A 17,990-nucleotide genomic window follows, 5' to 3' on the forward strand; every position below is an offset into this window, starting at 1 on the left:
GTAAGAGAGGGACAGAGAGAGAGAAATCAAGAGACTAAACTTCATAAGAAATTAATGCAACATCTAAATTATCCTCAGGGTATGAGTCCTTACACTTTTGCTGAAAGAGCATCCAAGACTATGAAAAAGCTACCTCTCTGAATGTCATGAATGCAGTCAAGAATCTAGGGACTGGACAGATTACTACCATTATAACTAGGTATTGTGTAGAAATTAAACTACCTGCGAGGAACTGCAGAATCGACATGGTTAAGTAGAAATCTGTATAGCTTCTTTTTCAAACTGTTTATTCTCTCATCAGCTCTACCATCTTCTTGGAATGCCTCGTCCAACCACTGGTTAACCCTTTTAAGCTGCCCAAGAAGGACTGTGATCTGAGAAGTATCTTCTTTGCTCTTCAGTCTGAATCCATTATTTAGAGAATCTTCCAAATAATCCAAGAACCAGGCACGTGATGACGAGAGCAACTTTTGTGCTAAATCAGCGACATGGCTCCATCCCGAGCCTTCTGACCATGTTTCCAGTCCAGCAATTGTTCCTTTTGTATTGGAAAGATGCCGTCTTGAATGAGATGACAATTCTTTCACCTTTGGAACTGATTTACTCGAGGCATGGTTGATGCTGTTTTTCTTGTTATCAGGTGAATGGTTCTCTGTCTCGACTTTCACTGGTGTGTTTTCTATCACAACATAATGACGCTTTTCACAATTAGAGATGCCCTTTTCTTCTTCTTTTGCATAGAGGGAGAATTTGGAAAGATCGGTCTGGACTGCAGCTTGAACCCATAATGAAGCATTTTTACTTGCAGGACTGAGGCACTTCCCTGATTCTGAGAATCGAGAACTGCAATTGTTGCTGTCTCTTGCAGAAGTCTCCATATTTATCAGAGAACTAACAACTATAGCAGCTTTCTTCATGCTCTCGTGAAGCTTCAAAAATTGTTCTATTAATGGACCGGATGCCTCTGCCTCTTTCTCAGATGACTCGCGTAGTTCTGCAAACATACTACACATAAGCACATGAATGTTAGCTGACAACCTTGAAGTGCTACAAGTTCTTGGAGACTGATACTAACACTACACGAGTTCAAACAAGAAAGAGAGAATTCACTTCTTAATTCTGTGCATAAAAATGTATTGGAGTAGAAGGCAACCGACATATTCTGTGAACTTTAGTTGCTTAAGATTACTCAACACTTAAGATCAAACAGCAGTGGACTCCCCAGTTAGTTTCCATACCACAAAGTAAGAATGGCACAAAATTTATATCCTCCGTTCACAATCGTGGACATTGTATTTTAAACACTAACACCAAACAAAAAAGAGGAAGAGAATTATGTACCTCATGCACTGAAGGACACCATCATATACAGATACTTCTTCTAGTGCACGAACTGCAGAGACGAACGAAACATTCCTATAGCTTCTAACTTCCTGAAAAACATCATGAAACTATAGACTGGGAACTGATAGATGATAAAGCATACAATTATTTGCATTGAAGTGTTTGTGCAATGTACCTTTCCAAGGTCACAGATGGTGGAAGGAAGTGAATTCCACAAGATCTTTGAGTCAGACCAGTTTTTAGCACTGAGAGCCACTTTATTGAAATGGCTAGGAAAAATACCATCATCTGATGATTTCAAGTTCTTGATAATAGGCTTTGACAGATGATTTGGTGAGACTATAACGTTCTTGCTTGTAAGAGGTGAAATGCTTGAACCCTTTGGTGAATCATGGGGGAAGACCTTATTAGTGACAACCTGCAAACAAGTATGACATTATCATGCATCGACACACGTGATTTGCTGCATGTATCAAGTTTCATGCCTGTGTTAATGAAGGATTGTAAATATGCTTCAATACTTCACTTTGTATTTCTCTTCAATTTATGATACAACCTTTCAACAGTAGAACTAGATCAAATTATGCGAATATATACAAAGAGAGCGACTTAAAAACAAACAGCTAAAGATCTACACCCACTTGCATTATGCTAAAATGATAAACTTACGGATACTAAGCTTGACAAATTATCTTTCGTTTTAGACTTTTCATCTCTACCACCATTTCTACTTTGAGGACTCCTATCCCATCCTTTCCGGGATGAATCCAAACTCAATCTTCTGCTCCCCAAACCTCCTAGCTTTCCATTTCCCAAAGAAATTCTTCTAACATTCCCCTCTTCATTTCCCACCACTTTCTTCAGCTTTCCTTTGGACTTCACCTTTGCTTCCACCTTCTTAGAATTCAGAAAATCGCTGGATATCAAATCCTTTGGTTCACCCACACAGGGCCGTCTCTTGGGGATGGGTTTTAGACCCCGAAGCACCGGAACAGGGGAGCCCGAGTCTAGCCAAGTTACATGGATGAACTGGCCTAGTTGGATCTTGTCACTCAATATCAACTCCACATCTCCATCTGATACTGATACATAAGCTGAGTGAACCGAATCTGAAACCCTCAAAAAGTATCCCCTGCTCTTCCATGGGTCATCTTCCAGTGACGGAACAATGCTAATAACCTTTACAAGAAAAAAAGAACTTTCTTGCATGTCAAAATTGTGACAACAAAGAATGAATGACAGAGAAGAAATATTCAAGACCAAAAGTAACACTCATGCTTAAAGCACACAAATGTCACAGTCTACAACAGCCCATTAATCAGAATACACTACTAATGATCCTTACTCAAACCATAAACCTGAAATCTCTCCATCCCAAACGCAGAAGAAACACGAAAAAAACCAAACTTTATTGAGAAACACCCAAGAAAGCTAGTACAAGAGAGAAGCTGATGATCTTCATTGAGATGGTACAAAAGTTCAAAAACACATGCCTGGAGAAGAGCAGAGCGGTGTTCACCGGCCACCTTGAAATCCTTATGCAAGAGCTTGTCCAGTGTGCCGGGGGTAAGAGAAGCCATTTGCAAAGTGGGCAACAGGAGAAATAAATAATAAATGCTTGTCAACTGAATTAATTCACACTTACACAGCATTTAATTAGTTCTCAAGAAGACGGCCAAGACTGAAACTGCAAAAGGGCAGTTGAGGGGAATCTCAAAAAGGCAATGGAGGGGTCGTTCAGAGACACGTGTCAGGTTGCGATGTGGTTTGGAGGTGGCAGAGAGTTGCAGGTATGGGCAACAAGAACAACAACAATGGGATGGGCACAGATGACGAGGTTTTTGCCAAGCTAATACAACAAAATATCACTAGAGTTGGACAAGATTCTGAAACTTTACATAAACCTTAAATATTTTTTCTTTAAAATTCATATGAATGAGAGTGGGAAGCGGCAGCAGAATGTGTGAGTGAAGTTGTCTTGTATTGTATGATGGGACCTTTCTCTGCGCAGTGAATAGTTTATGATGTGAAATTCTTGGATGGGATGATGGCAGGGAATCAGAACACGTATAGCAATGTGACCACCTCGGCCTTCCATTCATGTCATGTTGGTCAAATGAATATAAAATTTGAATTATAAGGTACGTTTTTATGGGAATTGAACTTCTTTTGTACAGGACTAACTCCCAACTCCCTCCCACTCACAACCCCAGCGACCCTCCTCCAACACAGCTCCGCGTCCCGTCATCCACCAGGGACAAGAATAAATCCCCAATGCACATTTGACTAAAATTGCATGTCATTCGGCCTGAGGCTACCCGAATCAAATCAGGCCGGCTGTAAGTATTTGATAGTAAACGTCTAAAGTTACAACCCACAAGCATTGGTGACAAACATGAGATATATTGGATTATAATTCCAATTCATCCATAACCCTTGTAGTAAACATTATCTTTTCCGGAGCCTATGACTTTCAGTTGCAGTTATAAGGGTTTTGGAATTCACGCACCATACATGAGATTTGGAATCCTCACTTGGTGGGGGGGGGGGGGGTGTTGGCTTGTTCATTTTGCTCTAATAGAGCAAAATTCTATGTAGACCAATCTAAATAATTTTAGTTTCTCCTGTAGAAACATGGGAATGCAGGGAATCCATGCAGACCCTTGCGGTAGAATCTAAAGACAGAGGCTTGTCAAAGTACCGACAGAAGGGACCACTCAGCATCAACAGAAGAATGTCCAACAGAAATCGGGGCCTGATGCTAAAATTTGCCCTCACCGTAAATACCACCTAAATGTAAAATACATTGAAGAAAGAGCAACGAAAGTGATCCACTTTTTCTGTTCGGCATAACACGCACTCACTAAGAAACTGAAAAGGATACCAAATTATGAAAACAAGGGGTGAGAAAGTGATGAAGACCCACAAGAAACGTAAATAAATGAACACATTCTGGATGGGATTGCTATGTAAAAGCTCTCCTCTCTTTATTTGCACCCAAGTACCCAACATTTAGTGCGGACACAACTAGTCCGAGCACCAGATGCAGAGGCTGAGGCTCATTAGTTTAAGAACGAGCATTCACCCATTGCCCATGATAAACAAGATCACAGAACTAATTAGCAGTTCACACGAAATAGTGCAGCCACAAAACCTTCTTACTCATGTTTAAAATAGATCCTAATCATCAATAAGCTTCTCTGGCAACTGGCATCCACATGTCAGATGCGTTAAAAATTATCATTGTCCATAAACTAATTGTCAAATCTCTAAATGTGCATGTAATAGCAGATAAAAGACTTTTAAGGGCCCGACTGATAATCATCAATTCCAATTTCTGGGCACTACAAGAAATAACCAGTCACCAACAAGAGGGCCTTAAGCAATAGGATCCCTCAACAAGAATGAAATCAGCATTTTACTTCAGAAAGCGATTTGAGTAACGAATGTAAGTTCATCATTACTTCAACCAAACCTTTCCACATAATGACAGTGATTGAAAGGAAAATAAAGAGAAAAATTATTAGAAGAAAAAGGGGAAACAACCAAAAACATCAAAAAAATTATAGAACATGATACACAAAAGCATCCCCTAGACCAACTTCCCGAACTCTAAACCCTACAATCGGTTAGAATATAACTTAGAAAAGGGGGCCTTAACTATTTCACATGCCTCTTCGCACTCGTACCACCTTCAAAAGGCCTAGTAATGTGAAGCTCGAATCTCAGGAATCAACATGTAAGAACCTCAAACTGACACTTCATGCAGGCAAAAGAGTCTACAACTGTCAGCTCTACAAGAAATAGTCAGGTGTCCTCCGAGTAACATCAGGTTCTCCTCTCCTTGGAGCTGGCTCAAACTGCAATTATGTAATCATAAGGTGCATCATCAATCAACCACCACAATGGCATATTGTTCTATAGTAAAATTCAAAACTGAGTTACTCAGAATAACTCTTTGAAACAGGAAAAACGAAAAAGATGGGACATGGCAGACTCAGTGAGCGAGGCAAAACCTGGATAAAGGTATGCTCTCTGCAATCATCAACTTCCAAAATAGATGCCATATTCCCACAGCGATAACAATAATTTGGTGCACTAAAAATAGTGACGACCTTTTGTTCCTGTGGTAAAAGTAACACCACACATGAACAAACATTTTCTACTGATGGAAATATAAAAACTATAAGGTCTTCACATCTAGAATTGCAATAATTACATGGGCCCAGTTATATCCTTCCATAACCAGCTGATGGGCTCGAGCAATTAGCTTCAAGCTGTTGGTGTGGTTGAATTGCTCAGATATATCCTGGAATACAAGGAGGATTAGAATGCATATTCAAGGTTGAAACTTGAAATGAAGAACAGAAGAAAAGAACCTTCAACAAGTAGACAATTACCTGGCCGAAAGTGTACCCAGCACCCCGGGGGGAGATACCCCAACCACAACGATCATCGGGATCAGACCACAACAGATCACACATCGGACCTTCATGGGGAACTTCTTGAACGCGATCAAAGTTCCTTATATTATCAAGTGTTTCAATAGAGGGAGACAATCCACCATGCAGACAAAATATTTCCGATTCAACCTACAGAAAGATTGATATCCCAGCATTAACTTACTTGCATGCACGATACACCTAACATGAGTAGAACAATTCGAGCAACAGAAAGGAACATGTAGCTGCATATGAACTACCACTTTCACACTCAACTCCTACATATGTTTCTACTTTCCTAATAATCAAGGAAGGCCAATATCAATGATCAGAATATCTTTCATGCACTTCGGTCCTATGTGATGTAAAACGGACAAAAATGGGGGGAACATTTCGTTTTAACTACATTAAAGTAAAACAGTGAAAAGAACTTTTCATAACAAATATGGCATCAAGAAACTGATGCAAGAACATCAATAAGAGAGTTCTACTAACCAACGCAGTAAGTGGGAAATAGTCAAATAGATCCGTGAATATCTTCCAAACACTAGCATTGCCATACCTATAATAAAAAACGGATCAAGGTAATTAGTATTATGTGGAAGTCTTTCCAGAAATTTCAGATAAGAGAGATAAGTAAACCACACAAAACCAAAACAAATTTGGTAGAGATCAAAAGGGAACCCAAAAACTCACTTCCGTAGGCATTCATCATAAAAACCATAAACTTGAGTGATCTGCAAGATAAAACAAACTATCCATCACTTCAAGCACCAGCTCAGACTCAGACCACAACTGTTACATTGAGTAACCAAGAGCGAGTAGCTAAAAGAATGAAAACTCTCCTCAATAGGACAATAAAGATTTTCAGTTCCTCAAATCACAAAGTTCCAATGGAAGGTAAGGAAATGACAGAAGCAAAGAGATAAATGAGATGATGACGGGACAACAAATTATCAGGAAACAAAACATCCTCATATACAACAGCCAACCAATTGTGAAATAAACGATTGGGTGTATCAGTGAAGCCTTTATCTATAACACAAATTCCTACAAAGGAGCAGGATGTCGGCAGTCTCAAATTTTACCAAGAGCTAAATGAAGTTTTAATTAAGAAGAGCCACAATTCCAACCTAACATCATTTAATATGCTCATAATCTCAGTTAGCATCACGTTGTACAGGCAGTAATGCAATGTTGCCTAAGATTAATAAATCAAATTGCGCACATACAGGAAATAATACAAACTTGAACAGAACAAATTACTTTTCTAGCATGAACTATAATATCAAGGAACTAAAAAGGAAAAAGCATTTTTTACACTCTGTAGAGATTTTGGAAAGATGAATGGAAGTTAAAAAAATAAATCATTACCTGTCTACTTTCATGATTTCCTCTAAGAATTGTGATACGTTGAGGATACCGCACCTTTAAAGCCACTAAAAGCTGCAGAATAAGCATATAAACATCTCTAACGAGTGCAATTTCAACAAAATATTGTAAGAAGTAGTGTAATATTGTATGTAACATAGAACAAGAAAAACACTTCCCAATTCCGGACCCCACCACTCCATTCCCACCCCAGGAAAAAAGGAACAGAATAGTAAGACAGTGTCAGAAGACTAGAAATGAAAAGATAAGCAGGAAATGAATTCCAAAAATAATTGCACCACTACAACAGTCTGAAATTCACAAGCAAGATAATGATAATAACAAAAGAATCACGTCATATTTCTTCTACTTACAGTGACAGTTTCAACTGAATAGTACCCACGATCGACATAATCTCCCATGAATAGATAATTTGTATCTGGACACTATCAATAAAAAAATGGAACCACATTATACATCGGTGATGCTTCAATCTATAAACATTTGTAAACACAGAGTTTAGCCGACATAAATTACCAGACAACGAAAGATTAGTTGTACAACCCATGTCACACATACCCAATCTAGAGAGACTCTTAAGCTATATCTTACACAGAAAATGAAGTAAAACTAACCTGCCTGATGTAGATACAAAAACATTATTGACCCGCTATAGACTTCTTAACCTACCCCGCATACTATTAGAATACACAAGTGTATCCAATTTATGAAGGTTACAGGATGAATTGGGGGCGGCATTCATACTGTTATTGCCATAACTTCCTCAGGCAAGTTTAATTTGGTATATGAAGAAAGTGATCCATCATAACCAAATTACCTAATTAAAATGGGACAATGTCATACCATGAGATGAGAGCAAGAGAGCCATACTCAAAAATTCAGATAACAGGGAAGGAAGCGTCAGCAAAACAAAGAAAAAATCACACCGAAATTGCATCTAACATACTTAAGCAATTGAACAATGGTGAATTATGGTGAAAGTAAATGAAAAGAAATTCATGTATGTGAAAGACCTCTAAAAGCAATTATTCTAGTTAGTCCAACCTCCTTGTAAGTAATAACTAGAACCATTAAGAAAAGAAAGATAAAATATGCAAGATACAAGGAAACAAATTTCTTTTAATTTTTAAGAAGGCAATGCATATGTATTAATGACTAAGACCATCATTGTCAAAAATAAACATTTACTCGATTTCAACCTGTTATCATACGACAGGACACTGTCCATCCCCAAGTCCATTCCTTTGACTGAAAATTCACTTCCCCTATAAAAAAAGAAAAAGAAAAGCAAAAGCATATGAATGTTATAGGAATATATAATACCTTCCCTCCTATGCGGAAAAGTTCGGCAAGATCATGAAATTGGCCATGAATATCACCACAAATTGTCACGGGGCTTTTTACAGGCTGCAACCGCAACAAGGAGATCAGTATAGAATCTTGGACACAAGAAGTTCTAACTTAGTACTAAAAAGAAAATACCAAATGAAATAAATGATTAAAACCAGAATTTAGCATCAATGCATTAATGAACCACTTTAAGTAACAATGCCAAAACAGAAATGGCAGGAAAAATAAACTCTGCGCAGATGTTATTTTAACTGCGACTTGCTTTTTCTCGACACAGTTCTGTTGCTCAGAAGCTAATAGAACCAAACAAGCCCTAAAACTATTCAGCTCTGAAAGTTATCAAGTTCAGTTTCTCCTCCAAATCCACCTGCCTGAGAGGTTATCTATATGTATTTGTCACATAGATTGAGTTAATGTATCATCCCCCAACACTTCCCACATATAATACTCTCCGCCTAATTAATCACCATCCATTAAGCACGGTAGCAAGCAGTTCATTAGCTAATGAATTTATCAGAAGCAATACCAGTCAATAAGGTATAACTATTTCTGTTAACTTGATGGTTAAAAATGAGGTTGTCGTCTATGGTATTGTTGACAGTGTACAAAAGACATTAAGAGATTAAATTTGATTCTGAATAGCTAGCACTCAACAATAAACAAATTAGTGATATTTATCATTAAAGAAAAAGAAAGAAGATCCATAACACATACCTGAACATTACTTTCATCCATTAGTATCTCTTTGGCCTTCTCACATAAAGCCCTAACCTAAAATTATAAAATGATGAACACTGCAATCTGTAATGGCCATTTCATCTCCACATATAATACACTTAAAGAAGAATAAACCACCAAATGCACACACAAAAAAGAAGCAGAGAATAGGCTCAATCAATCAGCCACAATTAAGAAAAATGTTACAGTATTTCTGAATTAAGCAAGCCTCAAGCTGGTGGACAGCATGTGTGAATGTGCAGCGAACAATACTTAGATGTTCAATTGATATGCCTTACTCAAAATTGCCACAGCAAGACACAACACAAACACACATAATGTATATGCACTTAAAAAAAAAAGTTTCTGTCTCCCTCCCTCTTTCTACTCTCTCTTGGATTTTCTTGCAAGTCTCTCAATTCTCTCATCCACAGATACTCAACTGTATCAGTAACCCAATAAATGTAACAATTGTAGCTCATCATTCACCCTATTATAACAGAAACATTAAGCAGAAAAAATCCATTCCGTCCCCCAATTACAATCAAACTTGATACTTCCTCCCATAAATCTCTAAGCCCGGAAAATTCTGAATTATTTTTCAGGAAAATAATAACCTAGCCATACGCGTAATATGCATGAATCACAGTACCGAAAACTCCCATAATCACCAAAGAAACCCAACAAGTAACATAAAAAACTTTCAATGACTCATTACCAAGATTTAGAAAATAAAGAAAACAAGGGTTGCCACATTTCTCGGAAATTATCAAATTCATCACATCTACCAGATCTGTAAAAACTCAACCGAAAAAACATAGAAACAAAGAATATGGAAACTCTTGGGGGGGAAAAGAAGAAGGAATGAAGAAAACCTCAGGTTCAGACAAAGGCTTGCACTGCATGAGCTGAGCAATCTGCTCGTCCAGATTCCCATGTGTGCTCGCAGCTGCTAGATCCGCGCTCATCTTGCTTTAATCTACGTCTCGAATCAGATCCACCGTTATTCAGTACGGTGCCGCTTTCCTCTATTCAAGAAAATGGTTCCACGGCAGGATATACCTAACCCTAGGCCAAGATTCAGGAACTGTAAACGTTTGGAGATAGATATGTAGAATTGTATGTATATGCAGAGAGAGAAAAGAGGAAGAGGAGGAGAGAGAGAGAGAGAGAGAGAGAGAGAGAGAGAGAGAGAGAACTCGCAAAGAGTGCGAGCGGGGAGAGAGAGAGAGAGAGAGATGGTGTGGTGGAGCCGAGGGAGATAGAGAAATTTGTCGATCTGCTTTTTAATTAAATTTTTGTTTGGTTGCTGATTTTTTATTATTTAAATAAACTTACCTTTAACTCATTTTCATTTCGTAATTATTACACTTTTTATATTTTCCTTAAATTCTTCATAAAGTAAAAACATTAAATGAGTTAAACTTTATACAACACTATAATTTTTAATAAAACTGATCATTACGATTCTCGAATCTTTTATAGAATTTTATAATTTTATTTTATTCGGACACTTCAAATTTTTAATTTTAATATATATAATTTTACAATTTATGTGTGGCATATAACATAACATATGTGGCTGGTATGGACTGCTTGTTTGTGCTGCAGTTCATATCTTCCAGCACCTGAAGCTGGTCCCCAAACAACCTTAGATATTCCGGAAGAATGTGGTGGAACATACTCTCCTGTCCATTTCTCAACATAAATGCCACAATTACAGCACAAACATATTAGTAAGAATACACCTATTACAATCCCCCATCTAGGCACACACGACTTAAAATGAAAATCGTCCAAATCCATTGTTGATTTCACGAAAGTTATAGCAACATCCCAAGCAGAATAAGAGACTACGAAACCAACCGGATGATGTTGTAACTAAACAAAAATTGACTTGTACAGATCTGGCGAAACGAGTTGCCCTTGGATCAAGAGCTCGTTAGCTAAAACAAACAACTCCAAGAACCAATGTTGTTACATCATGCAGAAAGCATCTGTACTATGTACATCAAGAGTTCTGGGCTATGCGATTTTGTATCCATTTGGTTCTTTTACAGTTTTGAACGGTAAATAGAATTAAAATCAGCGGATAAGGAATGTTCGACTCAGGGAAAAGAATCTTTGTTCTGCAGCAAGAATTAGCTGCTCGGTGCCTGATTGTGGATTAGAAAGGGACTCTAAGAACCTTGATTTCATTGATTGATGAAAATGGTTGCAACTTGTGTTGTTGAATCTTTATGCGCTTGGGAGCTTACGCCAGTAGCGGATCCGTCAAAGGAGTTAAAGTGGGCTCAGGCAGCTTCATGCTTAGTGTCACTAAGACGCCGACTAATGCACAAATAGCTGGGACGAGACCTAACCCGTATCTGGTAACAGACAAATGGAAACTTGAGTGAGGACAGTTGCGCACTTCTGGAGTAGAGCCTGCATGAAAAATGAAGAATGTTAAGCCCAACAAAGTCGAACTTGAACTAATCTTACTAGAAAACCATGCGGGTGTTGATGCACAAAAAGTGTCGATCTGCTGAATATTTCGAAGAGAGTTACTATTGCACCATTGAAAATTACAAAAACTAATTTTTGAAGTGAAAGAATAGTTGGAGGAAAAGATGAGTGGATACTAACTTTGATATGATTCAAGAACACTTAATGCCAGTCCGCATAATATTTTGTCCAGAAAGCTCAATGATCCATAAACAAAAGCGCAGCCGTTGAGATCATCACCAACTAGAAAACTCTGCATGCTGATCCCTGAGACCTGTAGTTCGATAAAGAACATTGTCAGGAAGTCTGAAAATCAAGAAGCTCTAACCGCTCTTAACAAGGACCATGATAACTGGATTTACTGCCTACTATGTCATGATCAATAAACCCTTATTTTAGTTGCCTCAAGTGTACTGTGCACAGATCCCGTCTATCTGTAGCCAAACTTTTAGTGAAGTTATGCAACGGAAACGTTAATCTTACCATCATCAAGGCATTTGCAATTCCAATCGCTATGGATAAAATGTACATGAAAGCCTTCATGCTGCTTGGTAGAAAGAGGATAGCTGCACCAGAAATTATCCAAAGAAGGCCTCCGGCAGAGTAGAAAGCCTTCAAACGTTGGCCAGTCCAGGTGACCTCCTACGTAATGAGGGTAGCTTACGATGAATTTCAGGAAGTTAAAATCATATGGAGAAACACAAATCTACTAAGAGTAATAGAACAAGTAAGAACAACTCATGTAAACTGGCTTCAAGAGAACCTGTAGGAGGATTGATATGATGAAGCTGCAGATGTAGATGACTGCAGGAACCTAGATACACAAATATCAAACATGATTATCATAAAGGAGAAGTTTCATGTTTGCCAAACAATATAACATAGTTAGGTGCGAAGGAATTCGAATGCGGTACCAAAGCTTTCGAAGATTGGGTCATGTGCAGATCATTGATGACATAAAAAGCAAGAAACGCCTGAGCACCGGAGTGATAATAGTGAAAGAATAAAGATGTCAATACACTTCTTGATCCAAGAAATCCTTCTTTAAATAAATAAGCAAATTATCCAATGTAAATGCATGCTAACCTGTGAAACGTTTGTGACAAGTCTAGTTAGCACATAAACTAGTGCTACTTGGTAGTATAACAACTTGTTAAACCAGTAGGTCCAAGAAATTCTAGCATGACCTTTTTCATGAGCTTCCCTTTTCAATCTGGATAAGAGGGATTATAAAAGTGAAGTGTCTGAAATTGACGTTTCAAAGCCAAAAGCAATGAGTATGTGGTACAAATTTCGGAGTGATAATGTATGCGACCAACCTTGGCTCCTCAGTTCCAAGGTGAAATACACCCACGAAACAGCACCCAATGAAGATTGACGTATATGCTATCCAGCGATACTGAAAAACTTAAAGAGTTAAGTGAGAAAAAATCCCAAAGAAAATATTTAGAAGACCACAAATGTAATGTACCTGATTCTCGACATCAATAACTGACCCTGCCGTGTTAATGTTGAATACCACAAAAGCAACGGCATATAGACTAAGGTTGGCGACCTTCACGAGGATTGAATTTAAGGAGATGGGAAAGATGAGTAATCGAGAGGTAACAGGTTACGACACAAACACAACAGAAATCATATAATGGAGGAAGCAAAAGGGAAGTTTTAACCATTGTGAAGGCATTGCGACAGCTAGCCAACACTACTCGGCTTGTTGAATTTAGAGTGATGCAGTTCACCATTGACCTACAACACAAGCAGGCTGCACAATTACTAACTTCATCTAGGCATTGTAGAGGACTAGCCTATGTGAAAGTTTGACTCATTTCTCGTTAAAGTAATTGTCTTTTCCTTCTCTTGCCACAAGCTAACAATAATAAATCAAGATTCAACTTAACCATAATCTAGGTTTGACTCAATATTCTATCTCAGCCACAGGAAAAGCACAGTACTCATTCATATGATGAAAGATTTTTATTACATGTGCGAAACTTGAGTAGCAGCCCAGCCAACATTGAAAATTGCCGCAAAGAAGCTATAACCGATGGTTTGCATAGAAGATGAATTGGATCCAATAATTTTGCAAGGCAAGCAACCACCAAAGACGGAAGAAAATGAGATGGCGACCAAAAGAGATCCTGCTCCATGCCATATCTTGAAATGTCCGTATCTGTCTATCTACCATAACGAATAGAATAAGTCAGTTGATCTGGTGCCAAATAATTTCCTTCACTCGGTCAAAGAGAGATGGACATTAAGGCGATTATAAAAGCATATTTGTCCACCTAAAAGAAATTTGGAAAGTCTGACATGTGCCACTCGCAAAATCACAAGAGATTACACCATTTTCCAACATTGATGCGCATGTTCAGATGATATCATCATTTATCACTTATAAGGAGAAACAATTTGCACTGCTCTCTTGGAATTTGATACATAATATGGAGAAATTCTGAGATGAAAGTATGGTTTATCTCATGTTTTTTTTCCCTTTCTCAAAGAGAAAAGTGCAACTAAAACCATTATTAGTTTGTGCTGCCTTTATAATTTTACCTTATTAAATGTTCTATGTCCTATACTTGAAGCTGAGAGAAACCTTTCACATGTGACATTTAATGGTCTTATACCAACGTATGCAATAAAAAGCAACTAGCAAGAACCAAAGACCACACCCGGATAACTAACCTATTGATTTTGACTAGTTTTCTTGTAACTTTCCCTTTAAAACATTATAGACCAAATAATTAAAGTTAGCAACACTTCTCTCACAAACCAATGCTCTTTAGTAATGAAGAATTCAATCCTAACCCTGACTACTCTGCAAAAGTAATAAAAAGAAAACTTTCCCTTAAAATATTATATACCAAATAGTAACACTTCTCTCACATTTAATAATGCGGTTCAATTGTAATTTCTCCTAAAAAATTAACAAAGTATGACATATCAAAATAGTTATTTACTTTGTCCACACATACCAGTTCACCTGCAAATACGGTTGTGAATCCATCAGCAATTTGACCAGAAAGCATTACAATAGCAGCATCACTGAGAAAGAGAAAGCCAAGGAATGAAACTCAAACATGGAAAATACCAGTGACATACAACGAAAATAACGCAACTAATTACAAAATATCGAATTCTGTGACATCCTAAAATTTGAACCAGTGATTGAAGTCATCCTGGAAATTGTCTCATTCTGAAGCCAACATACCCTCCAAGCAATTGCCTCTAATAACGTGAGAAATTGTAACTACGACAAACTTCAACTTTGTAAACAACCAAAATATGGTATTTAATATTCAGATGATTTCTTCTCCGTTGCATGTGTTCCTTGTAACAAAGTCAAATAGAGAGAACATAATTCTTCTGGGTTGAAAATAAACTAAGCAATAAAGCAAAAATTAAGCCAATAAAGCACGAACCTTGGGGCCAGTCCAATATCTGTCAAAAAGACTAAGAGATAGGTGAACCAACAGGCAGATGTTATATCATTCAGCATGTGGCCCACCCCGTAATAGAAGACAGAGCACCTTCCAAGTGGCTTGGTGCATGATTCATCATTGCTGGTATCCCCAGCCATGCCGCTTCACAAGCAGCAAGATTTTCTGAACTGGTAAGATCCTGCAAGATAAGTCTCATCTCTTCATCATAAAAGGCAGACACTTTCTAATGTCTTAGAGTACGATATTTTAGTTCAAGAAATTCAAATACATAAAAGGATGCTGTATGCGTCTGGTGAGATTTTCTTTGGTTAGTAAAGATTGTCCTTCGCGGTCGGACTTTAGTGATGCAGAGTAGCAGTGACAGTTGTTGCAATTGGATCCACTTTGTAACTTTTGCATTCAATATTTTCTCTTGAGAATAAGCAAACATTTTCCTTCTAACAAGATGTTAATCCAACCACAACTAAAAGCTTGTTACTTATACATTTTTTGAGGAATAAAAGCAAATCCAAGGATCGAAAACACTAATGCCAGGCAGCTATTGATGTGGACAGGATTGGTATGTGCATATACATGAAGGAGGAAGCTTAATGTCTTAAGTCAAAGCATTTCTTGATTCTGTGTGGTCTCTTGCTGCTACCCTTAGTCTACTGTAAACTTTTGTGACTTCAGGTAAAGCAAATTCTGAATCTTCGCAAGTTGATTTCCTGAGTATGAACCGTTTAGGATCACCAACCAAACATTTCCATCCCCAATTACTTAAACCATTGGTTATCAATAATAAGAGGGAGGAACATGACAAAAAAGCTCAAAATTTTCGTCTTCAGTGCATTCTTCAAAAGATTGGCAAAGTTTTTGGTTCTTCATGAACCATAATTCTGTAAAGGCTTTTGTAAGAAATAGCTATCTGCAGATCTGGGAGAAAAAGAAGCTTATATGATCTGGAAACAATTCATCATATGAGAAGATAGAAAGAAGTAAGTTATCTAGAATCTCATATGAGAAGATATCCGCACAAACATTTTCAAGAATCATTTTGTTTGCTATGTCGTCACTGAGAAAGGCAGACACCAATATCCTCTTACTTCCCTCCTGCTTGTTATCTTTTACAGAAAATCATCAGTACTCATGGACTTTTATACTTCAATCCAGTCTATGTCATGGAGACAATTTTGTTTGCCCCCTATAAGTCAAATAGGTAAATATCATTCAACTATTGGGGAATGACACTTGTTTTAGATTTATTATGATAACATATAGGGAAGAAGATATTAAGTTTCATCTCCCTCCACAGTATCAAACAACATATGTAATTAACAAGAAAGTCAGCAATACATAACAACCTTCACCGAAAGTAGGAGCTAACCAGAATTTCTGAGGACGTCTACTAAGAGCTTATGGAGATTGTCTTTCAGGGTTCAAATTTTTAACTGTATATATTTGTAGAAGCATTTATGCCAAAAGGATTAATTAGCCAAGGAATGTTTCTACTTACTGGTGTGAATAGTTATGTACTTTAATATGAATTTTAGACATAATACGTGGAACAACTTTTATTAACTAATATTTAATTTTCAAAAACTTTACTTTAGAAAAACCATGATATATGAATCTTCTGTTTTAGAAACTGTATCTGTTAGTTTATGAGTGGATTAATAGCTGATTATATAATCATATATTAAGCAATTTTCCTTTTCCTAATTGATTAGAGAGTCCAAGTCTTGTGGTTAAAACAAAAGATAAACTCAAAAACTCTGCAAAAGTAACTCATCAAAGGTCCACTCCTAGTATATTCCATATTCATTGATACTGCAGGTCAATTAAGTGAAACAAACAAATCAAAATGGACCATGGCTCCCTCTTGGGCTCCATCAGTGGTCCCTCCTAATACGGAAATAGGTTGAGAACTTGCTCCTTCCCCTCAATCTCCTCTTTCAGTCCTACTGGTGGAACCAAGTGGACCCTTGTGGTGGACGGAAAGCAGAAAGAATCTCACACAAAGGGACTTATTTGAGAGTTTTTATGGTGGGCCAGTATGTTCTGCCTAAGTGAAAACTCCTTGAAAAAGTTAAAACCACTGTTTTCTTGAGCTAGATAGATTGATACCATGCTTATCCCCCAAGCAAACCAAACCAAACCACCTTTAAGTAGCCTCCATTTTCACAAGCTAGAAATCTCAGAATGCTAAATTCTTGAGCTGGATAGATTGATGCCATGCTTATCGCGTATACTAGACAGACAGACTGAACAAGAAATCATCTCTTGGTCTTAAAAGAGATGCACACGGCTACATATTCCATATTCATACAATTCAAACACAGAGAATCTGCTAAGCCCTTAACTCCATTTTTATCCATATTGACAAAATCACATGTCCTACTTATAATCATTAAACCTTCAAGAAAGTTAAAAAAAAAAAAAAAGAAGCATGCAGTTTCATTCAGAAAAGCCCCATTAACCATCCATCACAAAAACAGAAGAAGAGAGCAAAAAGAGAACTTTACACAAAACTATACATTAATCTCACTAAATGTTTACACAAAAAAGATAGTAAATTTATACCTCTTGGTGTGATTTAAGTAGAGCCCATCAAGTTTCCCTGTGCATGAATTATATTCTCAAACTGGACAGAAAGGGCAGAAGCTTTGAGAGGGTTGTAGGGCAAAGATAAGTTCTTGCATTCACTTCTTCTCTTTCTTCTTGAATGTATATACTATACTGCCTCTTGAATGAATGAATGAATGTTGGAACGAGGCTAAAGCGCCACCTATACGTTGGAAACTCAAACAAATGGCAGCTGGTGAAAGTACCATAT

At 37.5% G+C, this 17,990-nt stretch overlaps 3 protein-coding genes across 4 annotated transcripts; all 3 read right to left on the minus strand.

The window, feature by feature from the left end:
* Positions 1-22: 22 nt before the first annotated feature.
* On the minus strand, positions 23-3,849 carry LOC105168452 (protein CORTICAL MICROTUBULE DISORDERING 7). Its single transcript, XM_011088545.3, has 5 exons — positions 2,838-3,849; positions 2,014-2,523; positions 1,520-1,762; positions 1,342-1,433; positions 23-1,005 (listed from the first exon to the last, which is right to left on the minus strand). Exons 1-5 carry the CDS (start codon positions 2,994-2,996, stop codon positions 219-221), a joined length of 1,791 nt encoding a protein of 596 aa, XP_011086847.1. The 5' UTR covers positions 2,997-3,849; the 3' UTR covers positions 23-218.
* Positions 3,850-4,778: 929 nt separating this feature from the next.
* On the minus strand, positions 4,779-10,507 carry LOC105168462 (serine/threonine-protein phosphatase PP2A-2 catalytic subunit). Its single transcript, XM_011088557.3, has 11 exons — positions 10,121-10,507; positions 9,243-9,299; positions 8,502-8,585; positions 7,532-7,603; positions 7,161-7,232; positions 6,483-6,523; positions 6,282-6,348; positions 5,745-5,936; positions 5,564-5,653; positions 5,361-5,468; positions 4,779-5,204 (listed from the first exon to the last, which is right to left on the minus strand). The coding sequence occupies exons 1-11, from the start codon at positions 10,211-10,213 to the stop codon at positions 5,139-5,141; spliced, it is 942 nt and encodes a 313-aa protein (XP_011086859.1). The 5' UTR covers positions 10,214-10,507; the 3' UTR covers positions 4,779-5,138.
* Positions 10,508-11,099: 592 nt separating this feature from the next.
* Positions 11,100-17,924, minus strand: LOC105168469 (uncharacterized). Of its 2 annotated transcripts, XM_011088568.3 has the most exons (13): positions 17,738-17,924; positions 15,155-15,353; positions 14,708-14,777; positions 13,714-13,910; positions 13,403-13,478; positions 13,204-13,287; positions 13,052-13,131; positions 12,819-12,945; positions 12,647-12,706; positions 12,496-12,546; positions 12,216-12,374; positions 11,874-12,006; positions 11,100-11,672 (listed from the first exon to the last, which is right to left on the minus strand). In XM_011088568.3, exons 2-13 carry the CDS (start codon positions 15,310-15,312, stop codon positions 11,500-11,502), a joined length of 1,368 nt encoding a protein of 455 aa, XP_011086870.1. In that variant the 5' UTR covers positions 15,313-15,353; positions 17,738-17,924; the 3' UTR covers positions 11,100-11,499. The 2 variants fall into 2 exon arrangements, with proteins under 2 accessions (XP_011086870.1, XP_088741502.1); XM_088885376.1 differs by lacking the exon at positions 17,738-17,924 and having other exon boundaries at positions 14,708-15,062; positions 15,155-15,285.
* Between the last annotated feature and the right edge of the window lie 66 nt (positions 17,925-17,990).

This window comes from Sesamum indicum, linkage group LG1 (genome assembly GCF_026168435.1).
Source record: "Sesamum indicum cultivar Baizhima isolate 11 linkage group LG1, ASM2616843v1, whole genome shotgun sequence".
Lineage (NCBI taxonomy): Eukaryota > Viridiplantae > Streptophyta > Magnoliopsida > Lamiales > Pedaliaceae > Sesamum > Sesamum indicum.